The sequence below is a fragment of the Callorhinchus milii genome, unplaced genomic scaffold (genome assembly GCF_018977255.1).
Source record: "Callorhinchus milii isolate IMCB2004 unplaced genomic scaffold, IMCB_Cmil_1.0 Scaffold3, whole genome shotgun sequence".
Lineage (NCBI taxonomy): Eukaryota > Metazoa > Chordata > Chondrichthyes > Chimaeriformes > Callorhinchidae > Callorhinchus > Callorhinchus milii.
This window is the reverse complement of record NW_024704744.1, coordinates 63,576,667-63,594,514: the sequence shown is the minus strand read 5'-3', so window position 1 is coordinate 63,594,514 and position 17,848 is coordinate 63,576,667. Positions and strand designations below refer to the sequence as shown.

Genomic DNA, 17,848 nt, shown 5'->3' with positions numbered 1-17,848 from the left:
AGCACTACAATAAATTGTTCAGCACTAAATAAACTGAGGAGATCATGAAAGAAAATGACAGAATTATATGTGTGTGTGTGTGCAGTGCGAGAGAGAGAGAGAGTTGGGGGTGTCCACACTTGGGCAATGACAGCCATGGTCATTGAAAAGGATGATGACAATGGATCCATTTGTAGGTTTCATTTACAACTACTGTATTTCTCAGATGCTTTTGCTAAGGACAAGCAGCTAAATATTCCCCCATGTTATTAAGCTGGAGAGTGGTAGAGATAGAATGGTTTGGCTTAGTGATTGGGAGACATTTCTTGCAACCTAGTGCTGACATTGTACTGAAACTAGGAATTGAAAAAAAGTCAACAAGTATTCAAGTCTAATATGTACCCCAGTTTGTACTTCATAGCCAATGCTTGGACTTTGCCTGGGAAGAAGTGATTTACATAGAAGCTATCTGTCGTGCGAATGAGCAGGTTTCATTTTCAATTCCCTTTTATGGGAGAAAGAGAAGATTAATAACAAATAATTTTTGTGGAATGTAGAAAAGATTCCAAACATTGTCACACATTTCCATCTGCTGGCACAGATACATTACTGCAGCAGTCTGTTTTCAGATGAAAAAATAGAAGGAATAATTTCTGTGAAAGGACAGTGGAAATGTTTAGATGTTTTCCTCATCTCTGTAAACTTTATATAAATGTAAATAATTATTCAATCAATTTCAATGTTTTAGACTCTACAATGTGTGTTTCTTTAACTATAGAAAGTGGAGCTGTTCCAAAGAAAAGGGATCCTTTAACTCAAAGTAATTCCCTTCCTCGTTCAAAGTACACAACAAAAATTAGTTCACCAGGACAACTTGGCCATCACAGGACCCAGAGCCATGGAGGAATATCTAATCTTTCAAGCACCTCACGACCGCATGCTCAGCCCAGTACGTCTACTGCTAAGGTAAGGATGCAATTTTGTCTTGAGGCTCTTGGATGCCTGTAATTTCTGATATGGATACTATTAGAAGTTTTGGTTAATAAAATGATATTCAACTTCAAGGACAGGCAGCGTTTTTTTAATGCTTTATGGCCTGTGGATTGATTCAGAGTGGGGGGGAAAAAAAAACTTTGACATTTAGCTCAGTGATTGAGAAAGGCTTATTATTAGCCTCACATCGATTGTACAGTCCACATTCAACTTGTGAATTTTCTCTATTTGAAGATTAAGGATAGCTGTTAAAGGCAGCAGATTATTTTAAATAAAATGTGGTTGTAATGTAAGTGTTGGAGAAAAAAGAGTGGTAATTAGCCTTGCCCAAACTGAACTCCAGCTTTGAGCAGTCTTTAGGTTTATCCTGACTACCAAAACTGCCAAATATTGTAATTTAGATCCATTGTCTACTTTGAATTTTACCATTGTTGTGTTGTATGATATGTACAAGGTAAACAGTTTCCACGTCAATTCAATGTACAGTAAGCTCTAGATAACTCATCACTCCAAGGGAAAAGGGCTCAGCGATGAGTTATCTGGAGTGGTGATTTAGGCATAAGTCTGCCCTGGAGGTTGTTCAGATGTATTGCATATGCCTCTGGTCCATTAGTTGGCCGCTCCCAGGCCCTTGTTGCCTTTATATATTACCAGCTGTACCCGATACAGCTTCACTTGCAAACAAAGGATCCAATGTGGAATGTAGATTGACACACAGACAGACATTTAGTCTTTACCTATACTCAGCTGGGAGGAGCCCTGTGGAACGATTCATTGGGAGGACTCCTTTCTCTGTCTCCCTCAGTGTCTGTGTCTCTCTCTCTGTCTGTGTGTGTGTCTCTCAGTCTCTGTCTGTCCAACATGGGAGGACGTTAACTCCCATGACAACCAGAAAAAGGTGCCATAAATTTGTTGCAGAATATAGATGTATTTCTCTGAACAGTGTGCTTTCCTCTGTCGTTACGTAGTTGCAGAATACGATGCGTACCTTATGTTTTGGGGCTTAATTACAGCATTTTTCATATAGCTCATCAATGAAAAGAGATTCCCCCGCCCCCAAAAATATGACCATGACACTGCCAGATGCAAGACCTTTCCGAAGAGGTATAAATCATGTCTCTACGTCAATCGGTTATTGTGTGACACACAGTGTATTTGACAACAATATTGCTGAGGTTCGGGGAAACTTTGGAAGTGACGCGGAGGAAGCCGGAAACACCGCGGCCTCACCGAGGGAACCGTCACCCGCCACCGGCCCAACTCCCACATAGCCCCGCCCAGCTCGGGGCCGCCCAGGAGCAGTGGGAAAAGCAGCCGAATGGCAACGCCGGTCGCGGCATCATCCATTATCGCCGCCATCTTGTTCCCTTGGCTTTGTCTGAGTGCGTGCCACTGGGAGTTGGTGTGGCCACCAGGTGTAACTGCAGCGCTATGCTACACCTTAAACAAAACTGGCATACATGTATGATGAGCTTGTTTAGGTCATAGCTCATCAATGATAGATCCCTGAAAAAAGTACTTCCGATTGCTATCCTGTAATTTCTATGTGGATGTGAGAGTTGGGTTGAGTAATTCCTAAATTTCCTGGCAGCAATCTTTTAGGATCACATGGAAAAAGGAAGAAAATTAGAGGAGTCTTGCTATCTTTCAAGGCAGCAACACATCTCAAGGTTCAGACTTCAATAAGCTGGTCAAGGATTACTTTTGTAATTGATATTATTTGAACACACATCACCTCCTAATGTTGCCTTTAATTTAGAAGACGTGGTTCTCTTTTTCTATGTTTGATGTGTACAATTTTCAGATGTCTAGCTGGTTTAGTCTTCTGTAACTTTAACAGTATGACTGAAACTACATAATGTAAATCCACCTGTAATGTCAATTCACATTTCACAGACATTTTCTACAAAAAACACCCCTCGACCAAGCAACAAGCCGCCCACTCCTGTTTCAACTCCACGAAAGAAAAAGGATTTGAAAAATTTCCGAAATGTTGACAGCAAGTTGGCAAATCTAATCCTGAATGAAGTTGTGGACAGGTAAATTTATGTCATCTCATTTCTGAATGCAATCCCCATGTCTGTAATGATCAAGATAGTTAAACCAGGGATTGATCATTAAGAAATTGGGTCTCCCATTCATGAGTAGTATTGGTATCGCTTGAATGCTGACAACAACTTGCACTGATTGGTTACAGCCCTTTGTATTATTCCTGTTGATTGAAGCAATATGAAATCTTCTTATTCTGTGGAAAATAAAATATGATTACAAGTAGCTACCTACGTCAAAATGAGTATCAAGCCAGTTGCAGTGCAGGGCAGGAGGGAAAGGATGATTGGGGCCTCACTGAAGTCACCAGCATTATTTTAGACATGAGGACAATGTTCTGCAGTTTTATGGCCACAAACTAGATTATAATGACTGCATAATAGAACTCTCACCTCCAGAAATTGGACCTGTTCTTTTTAGACTTTCTGAACTCCCCTGCCCCTTACCTCCACCTGAACAATTTTAAAAGTATAAATAACAGCATATGATTGCTATCCAGATTTCAGAATTAATGCAACTCCTTATCAAAGGAAATACTGTAGAATAATTCTGTGCATGTTTCCTTCTATAGTGCACAATCTGTCCGATTTGATGATATTGCTGGACAAGAGTTAGCTAAACAGGCTTTGCAAGAGATTGTCATTCTTCCATCTCTTAGACCAGAGGTAAGTAAAACCAGACACCTCAGAGCATTGCTATTTTGTTTCTTTGAATCTGATGCATCTATAGCAACCAGCAATGAAACCTATTGAGCTCTAGTTTACTCATTAAAATTTCATTAAAAATTCAGGAAGAAATTTGATATAGATTTGACAATGTAATATAAGCTAAATTTGTTTAGAGACAAAGCTTTGAACTTTGAATTATTGTTCTCTAGCTATGATTTAAAGCTACATCTCTGAAGAGGCAGTAAACTGTTGTCAACACCCACCCCCCAGCTTCAGGCCTCAATTTATTTTGGAACAGATACTAGTTGAGCAGTAGCTTGGAAGGTTGGGGCCAATGAACAGCTGCCTCAATTATCAATTTTCTAATCTACCTATTTCTCTCTAAGTTATTTACCGGACTAAGAGCTCCTGCTCGTGGATTGCTGCTGTTTGGGCCTCCAGGAAATGGGAAAACCATGCTGGTATATATCTTTTTCTTCTTTGGAATGTAACAGTGTTTGTATTTGTACAACAGAAGAATGTCTTCACCAGTGCTGATAATTGCTACTAATAGGAGCAGCCTCTGGATTCTCATTAAAAACATTTTAAAAAANTCCAAATCATAAGACTGTTCAGAATGTTGGAGTTTTATTTTATATAAGTATCATTTAGGTTGTGTTGCTTTAAACATCCATTAGTCATAGTGTTTCCATGAAAGGCATGGGTGTTGCAAGTTTTTAAAACTGCCTCTTGGGTTGGTTCACATTTGACGTTCAAACCAGAGTTATTTTAGTTATATAGAATAACATCTTCTTGCAGGTACGAGTCATGAATGCTTTATCTGAATTATAAACTAGGAGAGGATTGGGGATTTGTTTTGAGTTGTGGGTTATTTCTGGTTGAACTACAAATTCTAGATGTCTCCAGAACTCGTGTTTAATAAAATCCAGCTTCCATTCTGGTCACTTAAATGGGGTGATTTGAAGTGAAACTGTTTTATAAACACAGAATGATGCACTCAATTACAGCAGTGCTCCTGAGGACTGAAATCCCCCATGCTCTTTGCTTTTGACAGTAGTGTTAAAGTAGTAGTCTTAAAGCAAAGCAGATGATTTAATGGTACACGATGAGGAAATTCAGAAGTCTGATATTTTGTGCTTAATTGCACTGTATGTAGTACTAAGACTATATAACAGGAAGATGCTAGATTTGCATTAGCCAATCTCAACCTGGAGGACAATGAGGCACTGCTAATAGGTAGAGGACAAGAGAAAGTAAATTTTAGGCTGGGGCTTGAGTTCCTGATTCCTACCAACATGACATTTAGCTCCACCTCTGTAAAGTGCTCTGGGACACCGCCCAGCATGGAGGGCACTATATAAATGCAAGTTGTTGTTGTTGTCTGGATGTTGGTATTGATGGAATTTGATATATTGGTATCTGGGTTGAAAAGCCTGCTATTGCTCACTGTCCATCTTATTTATGATGAGTGGTCGCTTAGCTAAGTTGGAAGTCTTAGAAGTGTATGGATATGGCCGGGGTATGTGTAGTGTGTGTGGGTCTGAAAGAGAAGAAAATGAAAACATTGCTGTAATAAAGCCATTGCGTTCAAATAAAATGGCACAGGTGAATCTTGTATTTTAAAGTGGCGCAGTCTATGTGAGGATGAGCAAAACGTTCTAGAAAAGGAAGGGGGGAGACTTGTATTTTCTATGGCATCAAATCACATTAACACTTCTAAAATGTTTTACAGTTAATTACTCTAAAGTGTAATGATTATTTTTGAGGCAAGATTAACCACCTTGAGATGCCTTGTATGTTACACGATTTAATATGCAGTGTCGTGTAATAAACATTCTCAAAATCACTATCACCAACTCTTGTGTTAAATAGGCCAAAGCTGTAGCCTCTGAATCCAATTCAACATTCTTTAATATCAGCGCAGCGACTCTGACTTCCAAATACGTAAGTAAGCACTTTTAGCTCTGAGTGTCATTGGATAATTTAATGGTTTAACTGTTGATCCTCCTTGAGCAATATTGGATGAAGTCACTGTCCTACTTAATAAAGAGAGATTCTGCATGCTCAAAACTGTATCCATTTGGTGTGACGACTGGCTCATAACAACTAATGTTTGTTTGATCTCCTGGTAACTGGAATTATGTCATGCTGACTTACAAGAGCTCGGGTCTGAAATGATTACTTCTGGAGTAGAACTCCCAAGGGTCGATGAAGAAATTCCATTAAACACCACAACTTAGACCCTGTTGTAAATTAATTAAATGCTCTTGTCTGTTCATTCTCCTATGGGGTTTCTGGTTTCTTGTGTAATATTAAAATCTAATGTCCATTAATTATTGCCTCTGTGAAAATTTGCAGCAGGTGGTTTTGTTGATTGAGTTGTTGATCGTTTTCCTGCACTACAGGAAAAACTATATCAGGTGTTATTTCTGTCTTGTTATGCAAACCTATTATTACTTACAATATATCTGTTATGCTTTCCATTACCCTTATATTACTGAGAAAGACAGATAATAGGAAGCAGTACTGATACTAATCACATTTGACAGAGCACCTTTCACATCAGGAGGATGTCTCAAAGCATTTCACAGGATATGCATGTAATTCATTCATTCATAGCCCGTCGCTCCAAAACTGCAACCAGGATCTGGTGTTGTCATTTATTTCGAATAGTCCTTTGGGAGTACAGGAGGTTGACGGGTGACTTTTGTAGGTAAACGGGGCAGTCAATTTGCACATATCAATGTCCTACAAATACCATGAAATGATTCGCCAAACCTAGGTACTGTTTGAACTTGTTCCCTTAGTTTATTAGATCACAGAAGATCTTTTAATCCAATTTCCATTACCCAATAATTCCTTTAAATATTTCAGAAGTCTTATCCCCAAAACTGTTTTTACTAATATTCTCTGTTTGCAAAGCTGAACTGTTTATAGAGTAATTTAATGTTAAAAATAAACATTTAATGAAATTATTTATTCATCAGTTTTAAATGTTGACAGGTATGTGAGCAAAACAAAATGCTATTCAAATGATAAATTATTTCAGAAAATTATTATTTCTTCTATAGGTTGGAGAGGGAGAAAAATTAGTGAGAGCGCTTTTTTCAGTAGCTCGAGAATTGCAACCATCAATCATTTTTATTGGTAAGTTCCAAATTTCACTGTTTAACTTGGCTAATGGTTATAACAATCATTTGCACCGAAATGTAATATTTAATGTAGAGATTATCTGCTAAAATTATTTGACAAAGCAAAATCACCCTTTATAAAATATACGTGAATATATTATTTTGTTTCAGATGAAGTTGACAGTCTATTATGCGAGAGAAGAGAAGGAGAACATGATGCAAGTAGACGTTTAAAAACAGAGTTTTTAATAGAATTTGATGGGGTGAGTGCAAGTAAACCTTGTCTCAGAGACTTTGAACAGCACATCTCTTTAACCTTTAGAATGGTGGTTTAATCTGTCCCAAATGAGCGTCCAATATTAAACTGGTTCAGTCAGACATTAAACCAGATTAAACCTTTGGCTTTTGAACTATCTTGAAGGGGAGATAGAATTCTCGTGCTGTCCATGGCAATATTCCTCCCTTAATCAAGGGTTGAGAGGGGGGGTTGAATTTGCTCATCTTGTTGGTGCAGATTAAATGCTATTAAGCATTATATCAAATGCAAGGATTATTATTAGCTGCTATAGTTGCCTAAATAGTTTTTCCAACACTTCACATAATTAGTTATTTTGAAGTACTGTGAGATATTTCAAAGTGAGCTTGTGCCTTCAAATTAAATGTTTGAAGTATTTATTACAAAAAAAGTACAAAACTCAACGACCAATTGAGCCAAAGATTTTTTTAAAAAAAGCTATTATAATTCAATAATCAAATAATGGAAAACTAAATTCATAATCTCATTTTGTGTGGCACAGTGGGTTTGTGCCTATCCGAGAATGTTGTGTTTTAATACAGTAACTTTTATAGGTGCAGTCTAGTGGAGATGATCGTGTTTTAGTTATGGGAGCAACAAATAGGCCGCAGGAACTTGATGATGCTGTCCTCAGGTGAGCACCTTAATTGGTTAAGGGGGGAGATTTGTTTGGTAGATGTATTGTACTTATTAGATGCACAGTGAGTGAGGTTACATGCAAGTCAGTCTGACTAAGTTGGTAACAATCTTATCTCTGAGTCAGAAGGTTGTGGGTTCAGGCCCCACATTGGGTCTTGAAACTTATAAGATCTAAGATGACATTCCAATGCAGTGCTAGGTTGTTCTGCGTTTGTTGGAGGTGCATGCTTCAAATAAGGCTTTAAACCGGGGCTCCGTCTGCCTGTTCAGGTAAGCGTTAAAGATCTCATGGCACTATTCGAAAAGAGAAGACAGTTTCTCCTGATGTCCTGGCCAACATTCCTCCCCTCCAATAAACTTGGTTACTCATTCCATGGCTGTTTGTTGGACATTGCTGTGTGCAAATTGACTGCCATGTTTACCCACAAAACACATACTCACTGTAATGTAAGGATTATTAAATCTAGTCAGTGAAGGAGTTATACTTGGAATGAAATTTTATTTACAATGATAGATTATCAGGAACTGGCTGGCTGATCCTCAGTTATTTGATGTGGAGAAAGTTGCCAAGTTATGTTGCAATTAAACATGCAGTTAAAGCTTTCACATCAGATTGATATATTTAGCCAACCAGCTCCTAATACATTAACATTGTGTTATAGAAAACTAGCTTCATTGTAAAAAGTTTACACTAAAGCATCCCAGGTTAGCATTGACTACTTTCTTGATAATGAATCGGGCACAATCTAATTAAAAGACGAGCCGTTTTCTCTGCTGTTCCACTTTGTGAACTTGAATCTCACATTGCAAACCTAGATATTTGTTAGTTTCCTGAGCTAACTAATATCAATCATACTTGAAGCTGTTACATTCTATTCTGAGGCAGTATGATCTGCAGTAATGGTTTAGGTAAAAGATAGTTTTGTTTAAAAGCAATAAAATCACCTCACTTGATTGAAAGGCAGACCGAGTTACCTGCTTCCAGTTCTATACTTGAGCCAAGTAGTCACTCAATGATATAAAGGAGCAGTGTTAGGTAGACACCTTCCTCAAATAGCAGGTTGCTTTCTAGTACAAGTCCAAGTGGCTAATATTGATATGTGAGCCTTGGCAGTGAGTGTCAGCAGGACACCCAGCTGTAGTGTGTGCCAGAACTGAGCCTAACTCTTCATTCATATGACTGCTATCCCCATATTTTTCCAGTAGATGGTGCTGAAGTGGGGTCAGAACCAGTAATATTGGTGAATGGTCCCCTTCTCGGTACAAACCCTTCATTTTCCAGCGCCTTGGGACATCTCCCGACATGAAAGGTGCTACATAAATACAATTTGTTATTGTTCCAAACCTAGCACAGGCCACAGTCAATTTAACCTCCTTATCTGTAAACTGCAACTCTACAAATACCACACCATTGGGGTCTGCCCTAATGGCAATTCTGACTTGAGAATTTGAGAGAATGTAGGGAGGTCTGCATCGTTCTGTCTAGTTCATTGACTTCCTATTGCAAAAGGTCCTTCTTGACTCTTGTAGTTGACCAGTGAGCTATCAAATTAAATCAGTTTAATTCAAAAAGTGTCTCAAGCTGCTGTGGGTTCCACTTCAGCCTTGAAAATCAGTTGTGCTCCACGAACATAAACACAGATCTATGAATGCCACATAGTCTTAGTCTGTTTGTTCATTCAGCTGTATTACTGTTTGATGTGGCACAGTCAAAAGATGGAGGGTGGAGGAATTTAAATTACTGAAATCTCTAGTATTTGATTACAGACCACCAAGTGTTTGGAATTTTTTTCAGGTTTTTTCCTTGGATAATTGAATCATTTATAGTTATTTATATTGTGCTACATTTAGTATAACCTGATGATTAAATCTGTACGTTTAACCCCAGATTACCCCAGTCCTTGCCATACTGCACTGGCTGCCTGTCCCAGAGAGGATCAATTTCAAGATCCTCACCCTTGTCTTCAAATCTCTCCACTCCTCTGCACACCCCTACCTCTGACCTCCTCTCTCCTCAAAACAGTGCCCGTTGCCTTCGTTCCTTCGGATCTGGCCTCCTCTTCGTCCCCTGAGTCCTCTGTTCCACCCTCGGCGGCCGTGCCTTCAGCCACTATGCCCTGAGGCTCTGGAGCTCCCTTCCTCACTCCCTTCCCCTCGCCCTCTCTCTTCCTATTTTCAGTTCTCGGCTGAAGACCTTTCTTTTCGACCGCGCCTTTCGACCCCCTCCCCCTGGCTCGGCCCCGGGATCCGTTACTGTGAAGCGCTCTGAGACGCCATCCGGCATGGAGGGCGCTATATAAATCCAAGTTGTTGTTGTATGTTGTGCTTGTATTTAGATTGTTTTAATTTTTTTCCTCCTTCCACAGGCGGTTTACAAAGAGGGTGTACGTCTCACTACCAAATGAAAATGTACGTAAACTCATTTAACTTTAAACCTAGAATAATAAAAATAAATTCTTTTGCATGTAGAAGAAAATAATTGTTCTATTATATTAAGCATGTTTAAGCATTTGTCAAAAAACTCTTTAAAGAGCATGTATTGTATTCCAACCACGTGGCTGGGAGGGCATCAGTGCCTGGCTGCTCTGAGCTTATAGTTGCAGTGTTTTTCCCTTTACCTGTAGGGAAACTTTGCTTCAGCTCTCTACATTCCATCAGTGACCTTGTGAACATTACAGACTGTAACTTGCAAATTGTGGCACAATATATTGCCCTCAAATGTAGCTCCAAAGCTTACAAATATTTAGTTCTTAAGACATCTTGAAATGTTTTTTTGTGTTGGAAAAGTTACTGTTTAAAATGTTTTTGAAAATGAATAATAGTTTAATAAAAGGCAAAATACTGCAGATGCTGGAAATCTGAAATAAACAGAATTTGCTGGGAACACTCAGCAGATCAGGCAGCATCTATGGAGAGAGGAAAGTGAGTGGATATTTCAGGTCGATGTCCTTTCATCAGAATAGTTTAATATCCTTACTGTTGCACTGGAAGTCGTGTTCAAGTCCATAACTAATCTAGTTTCTTTTTCCTATCCTTTCTATTCCAGACACGATTAACGCTGCTTACAAATCTTTTGGCCAAACATAGGAATCCACTTTGCCATAGAGACCTTTTGCAACTGGCAAAGTAAGTCATTCACGAGCCTTCAAATGCTGTCATTGAGAGTTCTGATGAGCGTGAACAATTAAATCTTTTGTCTTTTAGCAAGCAGTTACTGGTTAATACGTTAGAAAGGTAGGGTTAGTTTGATTTACGGTGCATGCACATCACTGGTGATTCTTAAAGTATCTATTCTCTTAAAGGCAGAGGATTAGACTTCTTACTTAAGAGTGCATCTTTGGACATCCTTTGTTCTTGTCACTTTCTCAAATGAAAAATGGAGATACAGGACTGGGTATGAGGTGGCTCAAGTTTTTTTCCTCTCGGGTTTTAAAAAAAATCTTATTTTCTTTCCTCTTACTTAGAATTTCTGATGGGTATTCAGGGAGTGATCTAACTGCACTGGCTAAAGATGCTGCATTGGGTCCAATCCGAGGTAAGCAGTGAAATGGTTCTGGTCTGTTTTCTATGAAATCCACTTCCTTTTGAGCAGGAAGGGCCCCATTATATCACCAGTTGGGACTTTATACACCCACACTGCATTATAAAGGGCTCTACTGTCATACATAGACATACCAAAGTCTTCATTTGGCAAGGTGGTTGTGGGGGTTGAAAAAAGTTGTTGGTTAGTTGTTCCTTATCAGACTCTACAGAGACTGGAGGTTTAGCTTTTTATGTTGCAATTATATTAGATTTAGCAAGGCTGCAAGAAACTCAGGTACTGTACTATAAAGGTTGTTTACTAACTACTTTTATAACTTTTTCATTTCTTGACTCGAGTACTCTCTGTGCAAAGTAATTAAATTTGTTTAATTAATATTGGCAATTGGAATTTGATTAAACCTGAAATGTTTTTGTCACTGTGTACATGTTACTCTGATAATTCTTGGACTTCATTCTTACCACTGGGTGGCACTAAATTGTTAATTTTAGTGAGATTTTTAACTCTGGAAAAGAATACAGTAAATCCCAGGTTTACTGGACTCCAGGTATCCAGAATTTGAACCTGGCTGGGCCCAAAACCCAAATAAAGAACAATAAAAAAGATTCTGTGTGCCCATTTGTAGACTCCTGACCCAACTCTCCTAGTGCAGCCAACACAGCCTCACTGCCTTGCTGGCTTTTGCAGTGGCCAGGGGTATTGACCCAGATTGTTTGTATCCACAAGTAGAAGGTAGCTTATTCGCTATCTTCTGCCCAGGGGATTGAAACAATTACAGTGCCAATACTGGCATTGTAACTGCACCTAGCTGGAAAATCCGTCTCGCCAAGCCAGATCTCCTTCACCCTCCTGCTTGCCCATCGCCCCCCCTCTCCCCCCCCACTTGGTGTATAAAAGAATAAATTGCCAAACATCTCACGGCATTTTTTGGTAGGGGGTGTGATTAAACTAGGATTTCCTTAATCTTCCCGACACGAGTGTTAAAATGCTCAAATACCCTGTCAACTCCAGGCAATTTCCCTTAACATTTTTAAGCCTTTCTGCTTTGTTCTGTAAACTTTCCCACGGAATTAATTTTGAGTCACTGTCTTTGTCTTGTCAAAAATAATAAATTAATGTTACCGACTTAATACCAAACACTGAGCAATAACAGAGCGAGAAGCTATTGAATGTGGAATTTTATCTTACTGTTGTTTTCTTGTGTGTAGTCCTTGGCTGGGCTGCCCTGTATTAAATGCTGCTCTCACATCTCTGTGTAGTACTCCATAAAACCTGCAGTATGAGATTGGCAGAATGTTGCACAACAACTGCGTGTAGTGCACTACTAATCACTGACCCCACTGCTGCTGCCTCAAAACCTGAATTGAAACTATCAAATCCAAACAATGAAATGCACGATAACATATAGTATAAAAGTAAAGCCAAACCTTTGAGTGTTTTCAAGACTAATCAGTAGAGGCTAAAACCTCACAAGCACTATGCTGCTTGGGACACAATCCAAATCTCTTGATAAGATTAAAAATAATAAAACCCCCAATGCTGGGAACCATCAGCAGGTCAATCCGATCAACCTGACAGGAAAAATAGGTTTACCTCTTATGTGTGCCTCCCACACTCCATTATGTTTTTTGTTTAACTAAAATCTTACTAAACGCTTGAATTCTAAACATACCTTTTACCCTGGACCTGATGCACTACTGTGAGTGTCGGTAACAGCCTTCCTTAAGCCTCCCCTGCACTTCATGCACATATGGTTTAGACTCCAATTTGGCCTAGGACAGTGAAGGGTAACACCCACAATCTCACCTATTTTACCTTTTTTTTTCAAACCTAATGGATTTGCTGCGGGTTTCCAGCATTTGTGGTTTGATTTCATTTTGGATAAGGTTTCTGGGCTCTTAAGCCAAGAGCTCACTCCCACTCTGATTCTCTTGGTTCCTCTGAGTCCATATTTAGAAATGTCACTGTATTTGATATATATAATGCTGAGGTATGTTTCCATTGTTAATTCCTTTCATTACTGTACTTTGAAGTTTGAGATAACAAAATTAAAGGTCTGCGGTATTTGATTTCTCTGCAGAACTGAAACCAGAAGAAGTGAAGAATATGGCTGCTAGTGAGGTAAGTCAAACTGATTAGTTGTTGTATTTAAAAATGTTGCTGTACACATTGCTGTGTTCATTATTAAATTATTGCAAGGCCAATTTCTACATTGGCTGTGCCCAGAATAACAAAATATGAATTGGACAGGACTATCTAAATGTGTTTGTACTCATTGGATTGATTCATTAATATACTTAATACACCTGTACAATTCCAATTCATGTAGCGCCCTTCATTCAGGATAGTGTCTTGGAGTGCTAAAGTGATTTTTTTTGTTTAACTAAAATATTACCGAACTCTTGAATACTAAACATACCTTTTACACTGAGCCTGAGGTTCCCGACCAATCTTCCGTAAACCTCTCCTGCACTTCATGCACATGTGGTTTAGAGGCCCTCCAATGTGTCCTAGGATCGTTAGTGTTTTATACTTGAGAGTTCACGGTCCTGCAACAATATTTTTGACATCTTATTGTATTCATTGAATCCTGTCTTATTGCCCTTTATGTTTAGTTAAGCGCTCTGGGACACTACCCTGCGTGTGGGGCACTATATAAATCCAAGTTGTTGTTGTTGCTGTTTGTTTAGTGCAACATCTTGGTGCTCAGCATGCTGTGCAGTGGGGTTCAGTGCAGTGTCTTGGTGTTCAGCCTGCTGTACAGTGGGGTGGTAGAATGGAGGAAAAAGCTTATTCAGCCCAATCTGTTAGTGTTTACTCCACATGAGTATTCACCCATTCCATGCTCCTTCTCGTAATCTTAAAAGATGGGGGGGGTGTAAAACTAATCCTTCCGGTAAAAGGTTCAGCAGATAGTTGCATCCATTCCTGCCAGCCAACTGTAAACTTAAGAGAGGTGTGTGTGTGTATGTAATTTGTAACTGAAGCTGTTTTATCTTTCCTGCCTCTCTAGGTCCGAAGTATCCAACTGTCTGATTTTAAGGATTCTCTAAAGAAGATCAAACGTAGTGTGAGCCCTCAGACTCTGGAGGGGTATCTCCGCTGGAACAGGGAATATGGAGATACGGCCGCAACCTTGTGAGACTAGCAGCTTCATTCATTGCTGTGTGGACTTGCCATTGTCAAAGAACAGTTACACCCACTGTCAGCCACAAATGGCACCACCTCCTCTGGCCTTCAATACCGCATCCAAAGTTGTTACATTACAGGTTTGGACATGAAATCAGCGGAACTAAAGCCTATAGAAAGTATAGCAAAAGAATGCTCTATGTGACGCGCCGTATCCTTTATAATGCATTTTTTTTACAGACCACTTGGTCTATGTGACGGCTTCTTAGACACGATGTGTGGTCGATGAAGGTCGGGGAAGGCAAGTACTGGGGTCTGACTGCTTTAAACAAAATACTCATCTGTATATTTTGTTTCAGCTGCAAACAGTTTATGTTCCGAGTGTACAGAGTAGAAGCACAACTGTAGAAAGATTGGTGCCTTAAGTTTACAGTGTTTGCATGTCCTATTGTGTTTGGTCCTCTGAATCTAGTCACTAATCCAATGTAAATGGCAGTGACCAGAAATGTGCATTTATGTCCCATCATTTATCACTTCAGACATCGGTTTTTAATGTGCCAAATAAAATTCTGGTAATGCACTCACTAAAAAAATTCTTTAAAAGAAAAGAGTTTGGAGTGTTTATCTGCTTTACAGAAACACGTCTTTTCCTAATGTCAAGCAGCTGGTCTCTTGATTTACTGATCAGCCCATGAATAAAGGTTCTAATTCTGCCTCTGCCAATGGCTCAGTATGGCAGGTAGATCTGGTACAAATGTTTATTAAACTCTTTAACAAATTGTACTTTTGGGGATGTACTGAGTTTGAAACTTCATTTAAAACTTTTGCATAATTCAGAATATTTTTCTATTATGTTCTATAATTTATCAGTGATTGTATAAAATAGCCATTTGAGGATCAAGTTTGGGAATGAATGACCTTCTTTCACAGTAATTCAGAGGTGTACATATATAATGAGCCTTCCTTAGAACCTTCTCTTAAAACTGCTACAGCAGTTATATTGCTGAATACATTTTGTACATATATCAGAGGTTTAGAGAACATCGTAATGGCGTTAAAGTGCTTTCTTGTTGCTATTTAATGGCATTTGGTAGTAAAATATGACTTTGATTTCATGAAAGGGACTTTGTCATTGTTCCAGGTTTCTGACATTTCAGGCATTTTAAATGCTCACATTTGATTTTCTGGACTTTGGGACCAAGTCTCAGTCCTTCATAAGTCTTCAGTCCTGTTGCCTATAAAACATACATTTTACATTTTGAGAGTCAAACCACAAACACTTCAAATCATTTTTTTTACAAAAATGTAATTGCAAGAAAAGCTTTTCCATGGGACTTGGATCTATGCAGCCAGATGTATGAACAAACCAGGAGGTTCATAGGTTTTTTTTTCCCGAAGAAGGTTTAAGAAATGATCTTTGTACCAGCTCTACCTCGTATATGCCTGTCTTATTTTGTAGCTCCTTGTTTTCTCAGCTTGTGCATCCATCCTCTTTCTACCTTAGACATCCAGGCCTGGGTGCAGTTGCATCCTTTCTGAGACACCCAAATATAGGAGTGGAAATTCCACGTGAGTTTAGATTTACTTTATTATCTGAGCATTTCAGGATGTCCAGATTCAGGCAAATTCTTAATTGCAATCTTAATTTTGAAGCCGGTTTTCTATGAAGTTCTTTAAGAAAACCCAAAAATTCTAAATGCTCTGAAATGGTAAGAAAAGAGTAAATTCCCAAACTCTTAGTAAGAATAAATCTGGATCCAGGTGGAATTGTTCCCTTGCAGTGTGTGCTTACCCACTAGAAGTCTCTGTGCTGTTCCACCGCATGGCTTGTGAAATATTATGGTGCTGTTGAGACTGACCACAGTGATTGAATGAATGGTGTCCTGGAATTCAGAGAACACTGAAATATTAATTAACCTGGTTAATAGTTGTACCTTCACAATTAGTTTAATCTGTGCTTTTAAAATATTAAGGCACACTTCAGTGCAACTTTCTAATGATACTTTTAATTTTTTTTACTGCGTCACAAAAATCTCAGCCATTTTTCCCCCAATAACCGTGAAGCTTAACCAGCAAAAAGCAATTAAGTGAATTTGTGGATTCTTTCTAACTTTTGATAAATTTTGATTAGATTTTAACAACATTTGTAAATTGGTGAATTGATTTGATGTGAATAGAGCGTTTAGACATGGCTTACTGAAGTGCATGGCATTCAGGGGAAGCAGTTTTTTTGGATTACTTTAATGCTGTATATTTCTAAACGCCTGGTACCCCTAAAACTTGGTTTAGAAAATATACAGTTCATGTATCAGTAAGTACTGTATTGTACTTTTTGCCGCCTCCCTTTTTTCTTGTTTTTGTATCAATGTGCATGGATACGTTCTTGGTTCCTTTCTGTTTTAAATGTCTAATATATTGATGAATAAAAGTTTTAATTTGAAGTCTGGATTTTCTTTTTATTGGGAGGAGGGGATGTGTCTGTTGTATTTGTATGTGACTTTGATGTGGTACTGTTTGCATCATTATGTTACATGCTTGAACCCTATGGGAAAATGTTTGACTGCCTACCTTTTAGAAGCAACAAGTCCCTGTTCTGTGACATTTTTATAGGCTTTCTCACTGAAAGATGCAATGTAAGTGAATTGACAGAAAAGTCTTGCTTGTACTAAAGGACCTGGACAAGTTCCTGTCAACTTAAATGATACCGTTTTATTAGATTTAAAAGTGAGATGCATCAAAGGAATCTTTTGGGAAATTGGGTGGAGAAGCTGCCTGAAATTGCTGCAGCTACTGAATGCTTTAGTGATCTGATCAGCTGGAAATACAAGGTATGTTCACTGTTTCAGATAAAGGCTTGCAGTGATAGAACTTCCCCTGCAGGTGTCAGTTTCATCTTGGATTCACTGCTGTTGCAAAAGTAATTGATAACCAGTTGGATTCCAAGCCAGGTTATCTAAATGCTGTGATTTTTAACAAAGTCTTGTATACAATTTATTTACATTAGAAATGAACATTTGCTGTGCTACCTTGGAAACAATCTTTCCATCAACATTGCTTCGAACGGTTCTCAAGATTTAACTACTTTTTAATGAATAACGTTTTATCCACCATTGGATTCCTTTAGGCGCAAACACACCTGGAACTGTCCATTTGCACCTTTTAGAACAGATTTGTAAGCTGTCCACCTGTGACTTGAAAGTGATTTGTCAAATTTATTTCAGACTTGAGGATTGTCCCCTCGTTGGGCTGTGAGCTGCAATGAAATTGGTTCAGCAATTGTATTTGAAACGTGATTCAAAAATGTTAAAACACATTACATGTATATAACTTCATGCTAGTCTGTCTGTACCTTAAACAATCTTTAATGCAATATTTCATGGTTAAAACTCTTCTCCAGAGCTACTGGGTATGGGCAAACATTGCA

At 38.6% G+C, this 17,848-nt stretch overlaps 1 protein-coding gene across 4 annotated transcripts in view; it reads left to right on the top strand.

Moving 5' to 3' along the window:
- The window catches only part of spast (spastin), a 38,382-nt gene extending 21,517 nt beyond the window's left edge, over positions 1–16,865 (top strand). For all 4 annotated transcript variants that reach the window (XM_042332885.1, XM_042332884.1, XM_042332886.1 and 1 more), the window contains 13 exons: positions 758–945; positions 2,869–3,011; positions 3,593–3,686; positions 4,076–4,150; positions 5,562–5,633; positions 6,761–6,836; positions 6,992–7,083; positions 7,670–7,749; positions 10,121–10,163; positions 10,801–10,880; positions 11,219–11,289; positions 13,376–13,416; positions 14,309–16,865. In XM_042332885.1, coding sequence (XP_042188819.1) covers positions 758–945; positions 2,869–3,011; positions 3,593–3,686; positions 4,076–4,150; positions 5,562–5,633; positions 6,761–6,836; positions 6,992–7,083; positions 7,670–7,749; positions 10,121–10,163; positions 10,801–10,880; positions 11,219–11,289; positions 13,376–13,416; positions 14,309–14,437 — 1,184 coding nt within the window. In that variant the 3' untranslated portion in view covers positions 14,438–16,865. The remainder of the gene's footprint in view (positions 1–757; positions 946–2,868; positions 3,012–3,592; positions 3,687–4,075; positions 4,151–5,561; positions 5,634–6,760; positions 6,837–6,991; positions 7,084–7,669; positions 7,750–10,120; positions 10,164–10,800; positions 10,881–11,218; positions 11,290–13,375; positions 13,417–14,308) is intronic.
- The last annotated feature ends 983 nt before the right edge of the window (positions 16,866–17,848 follow it).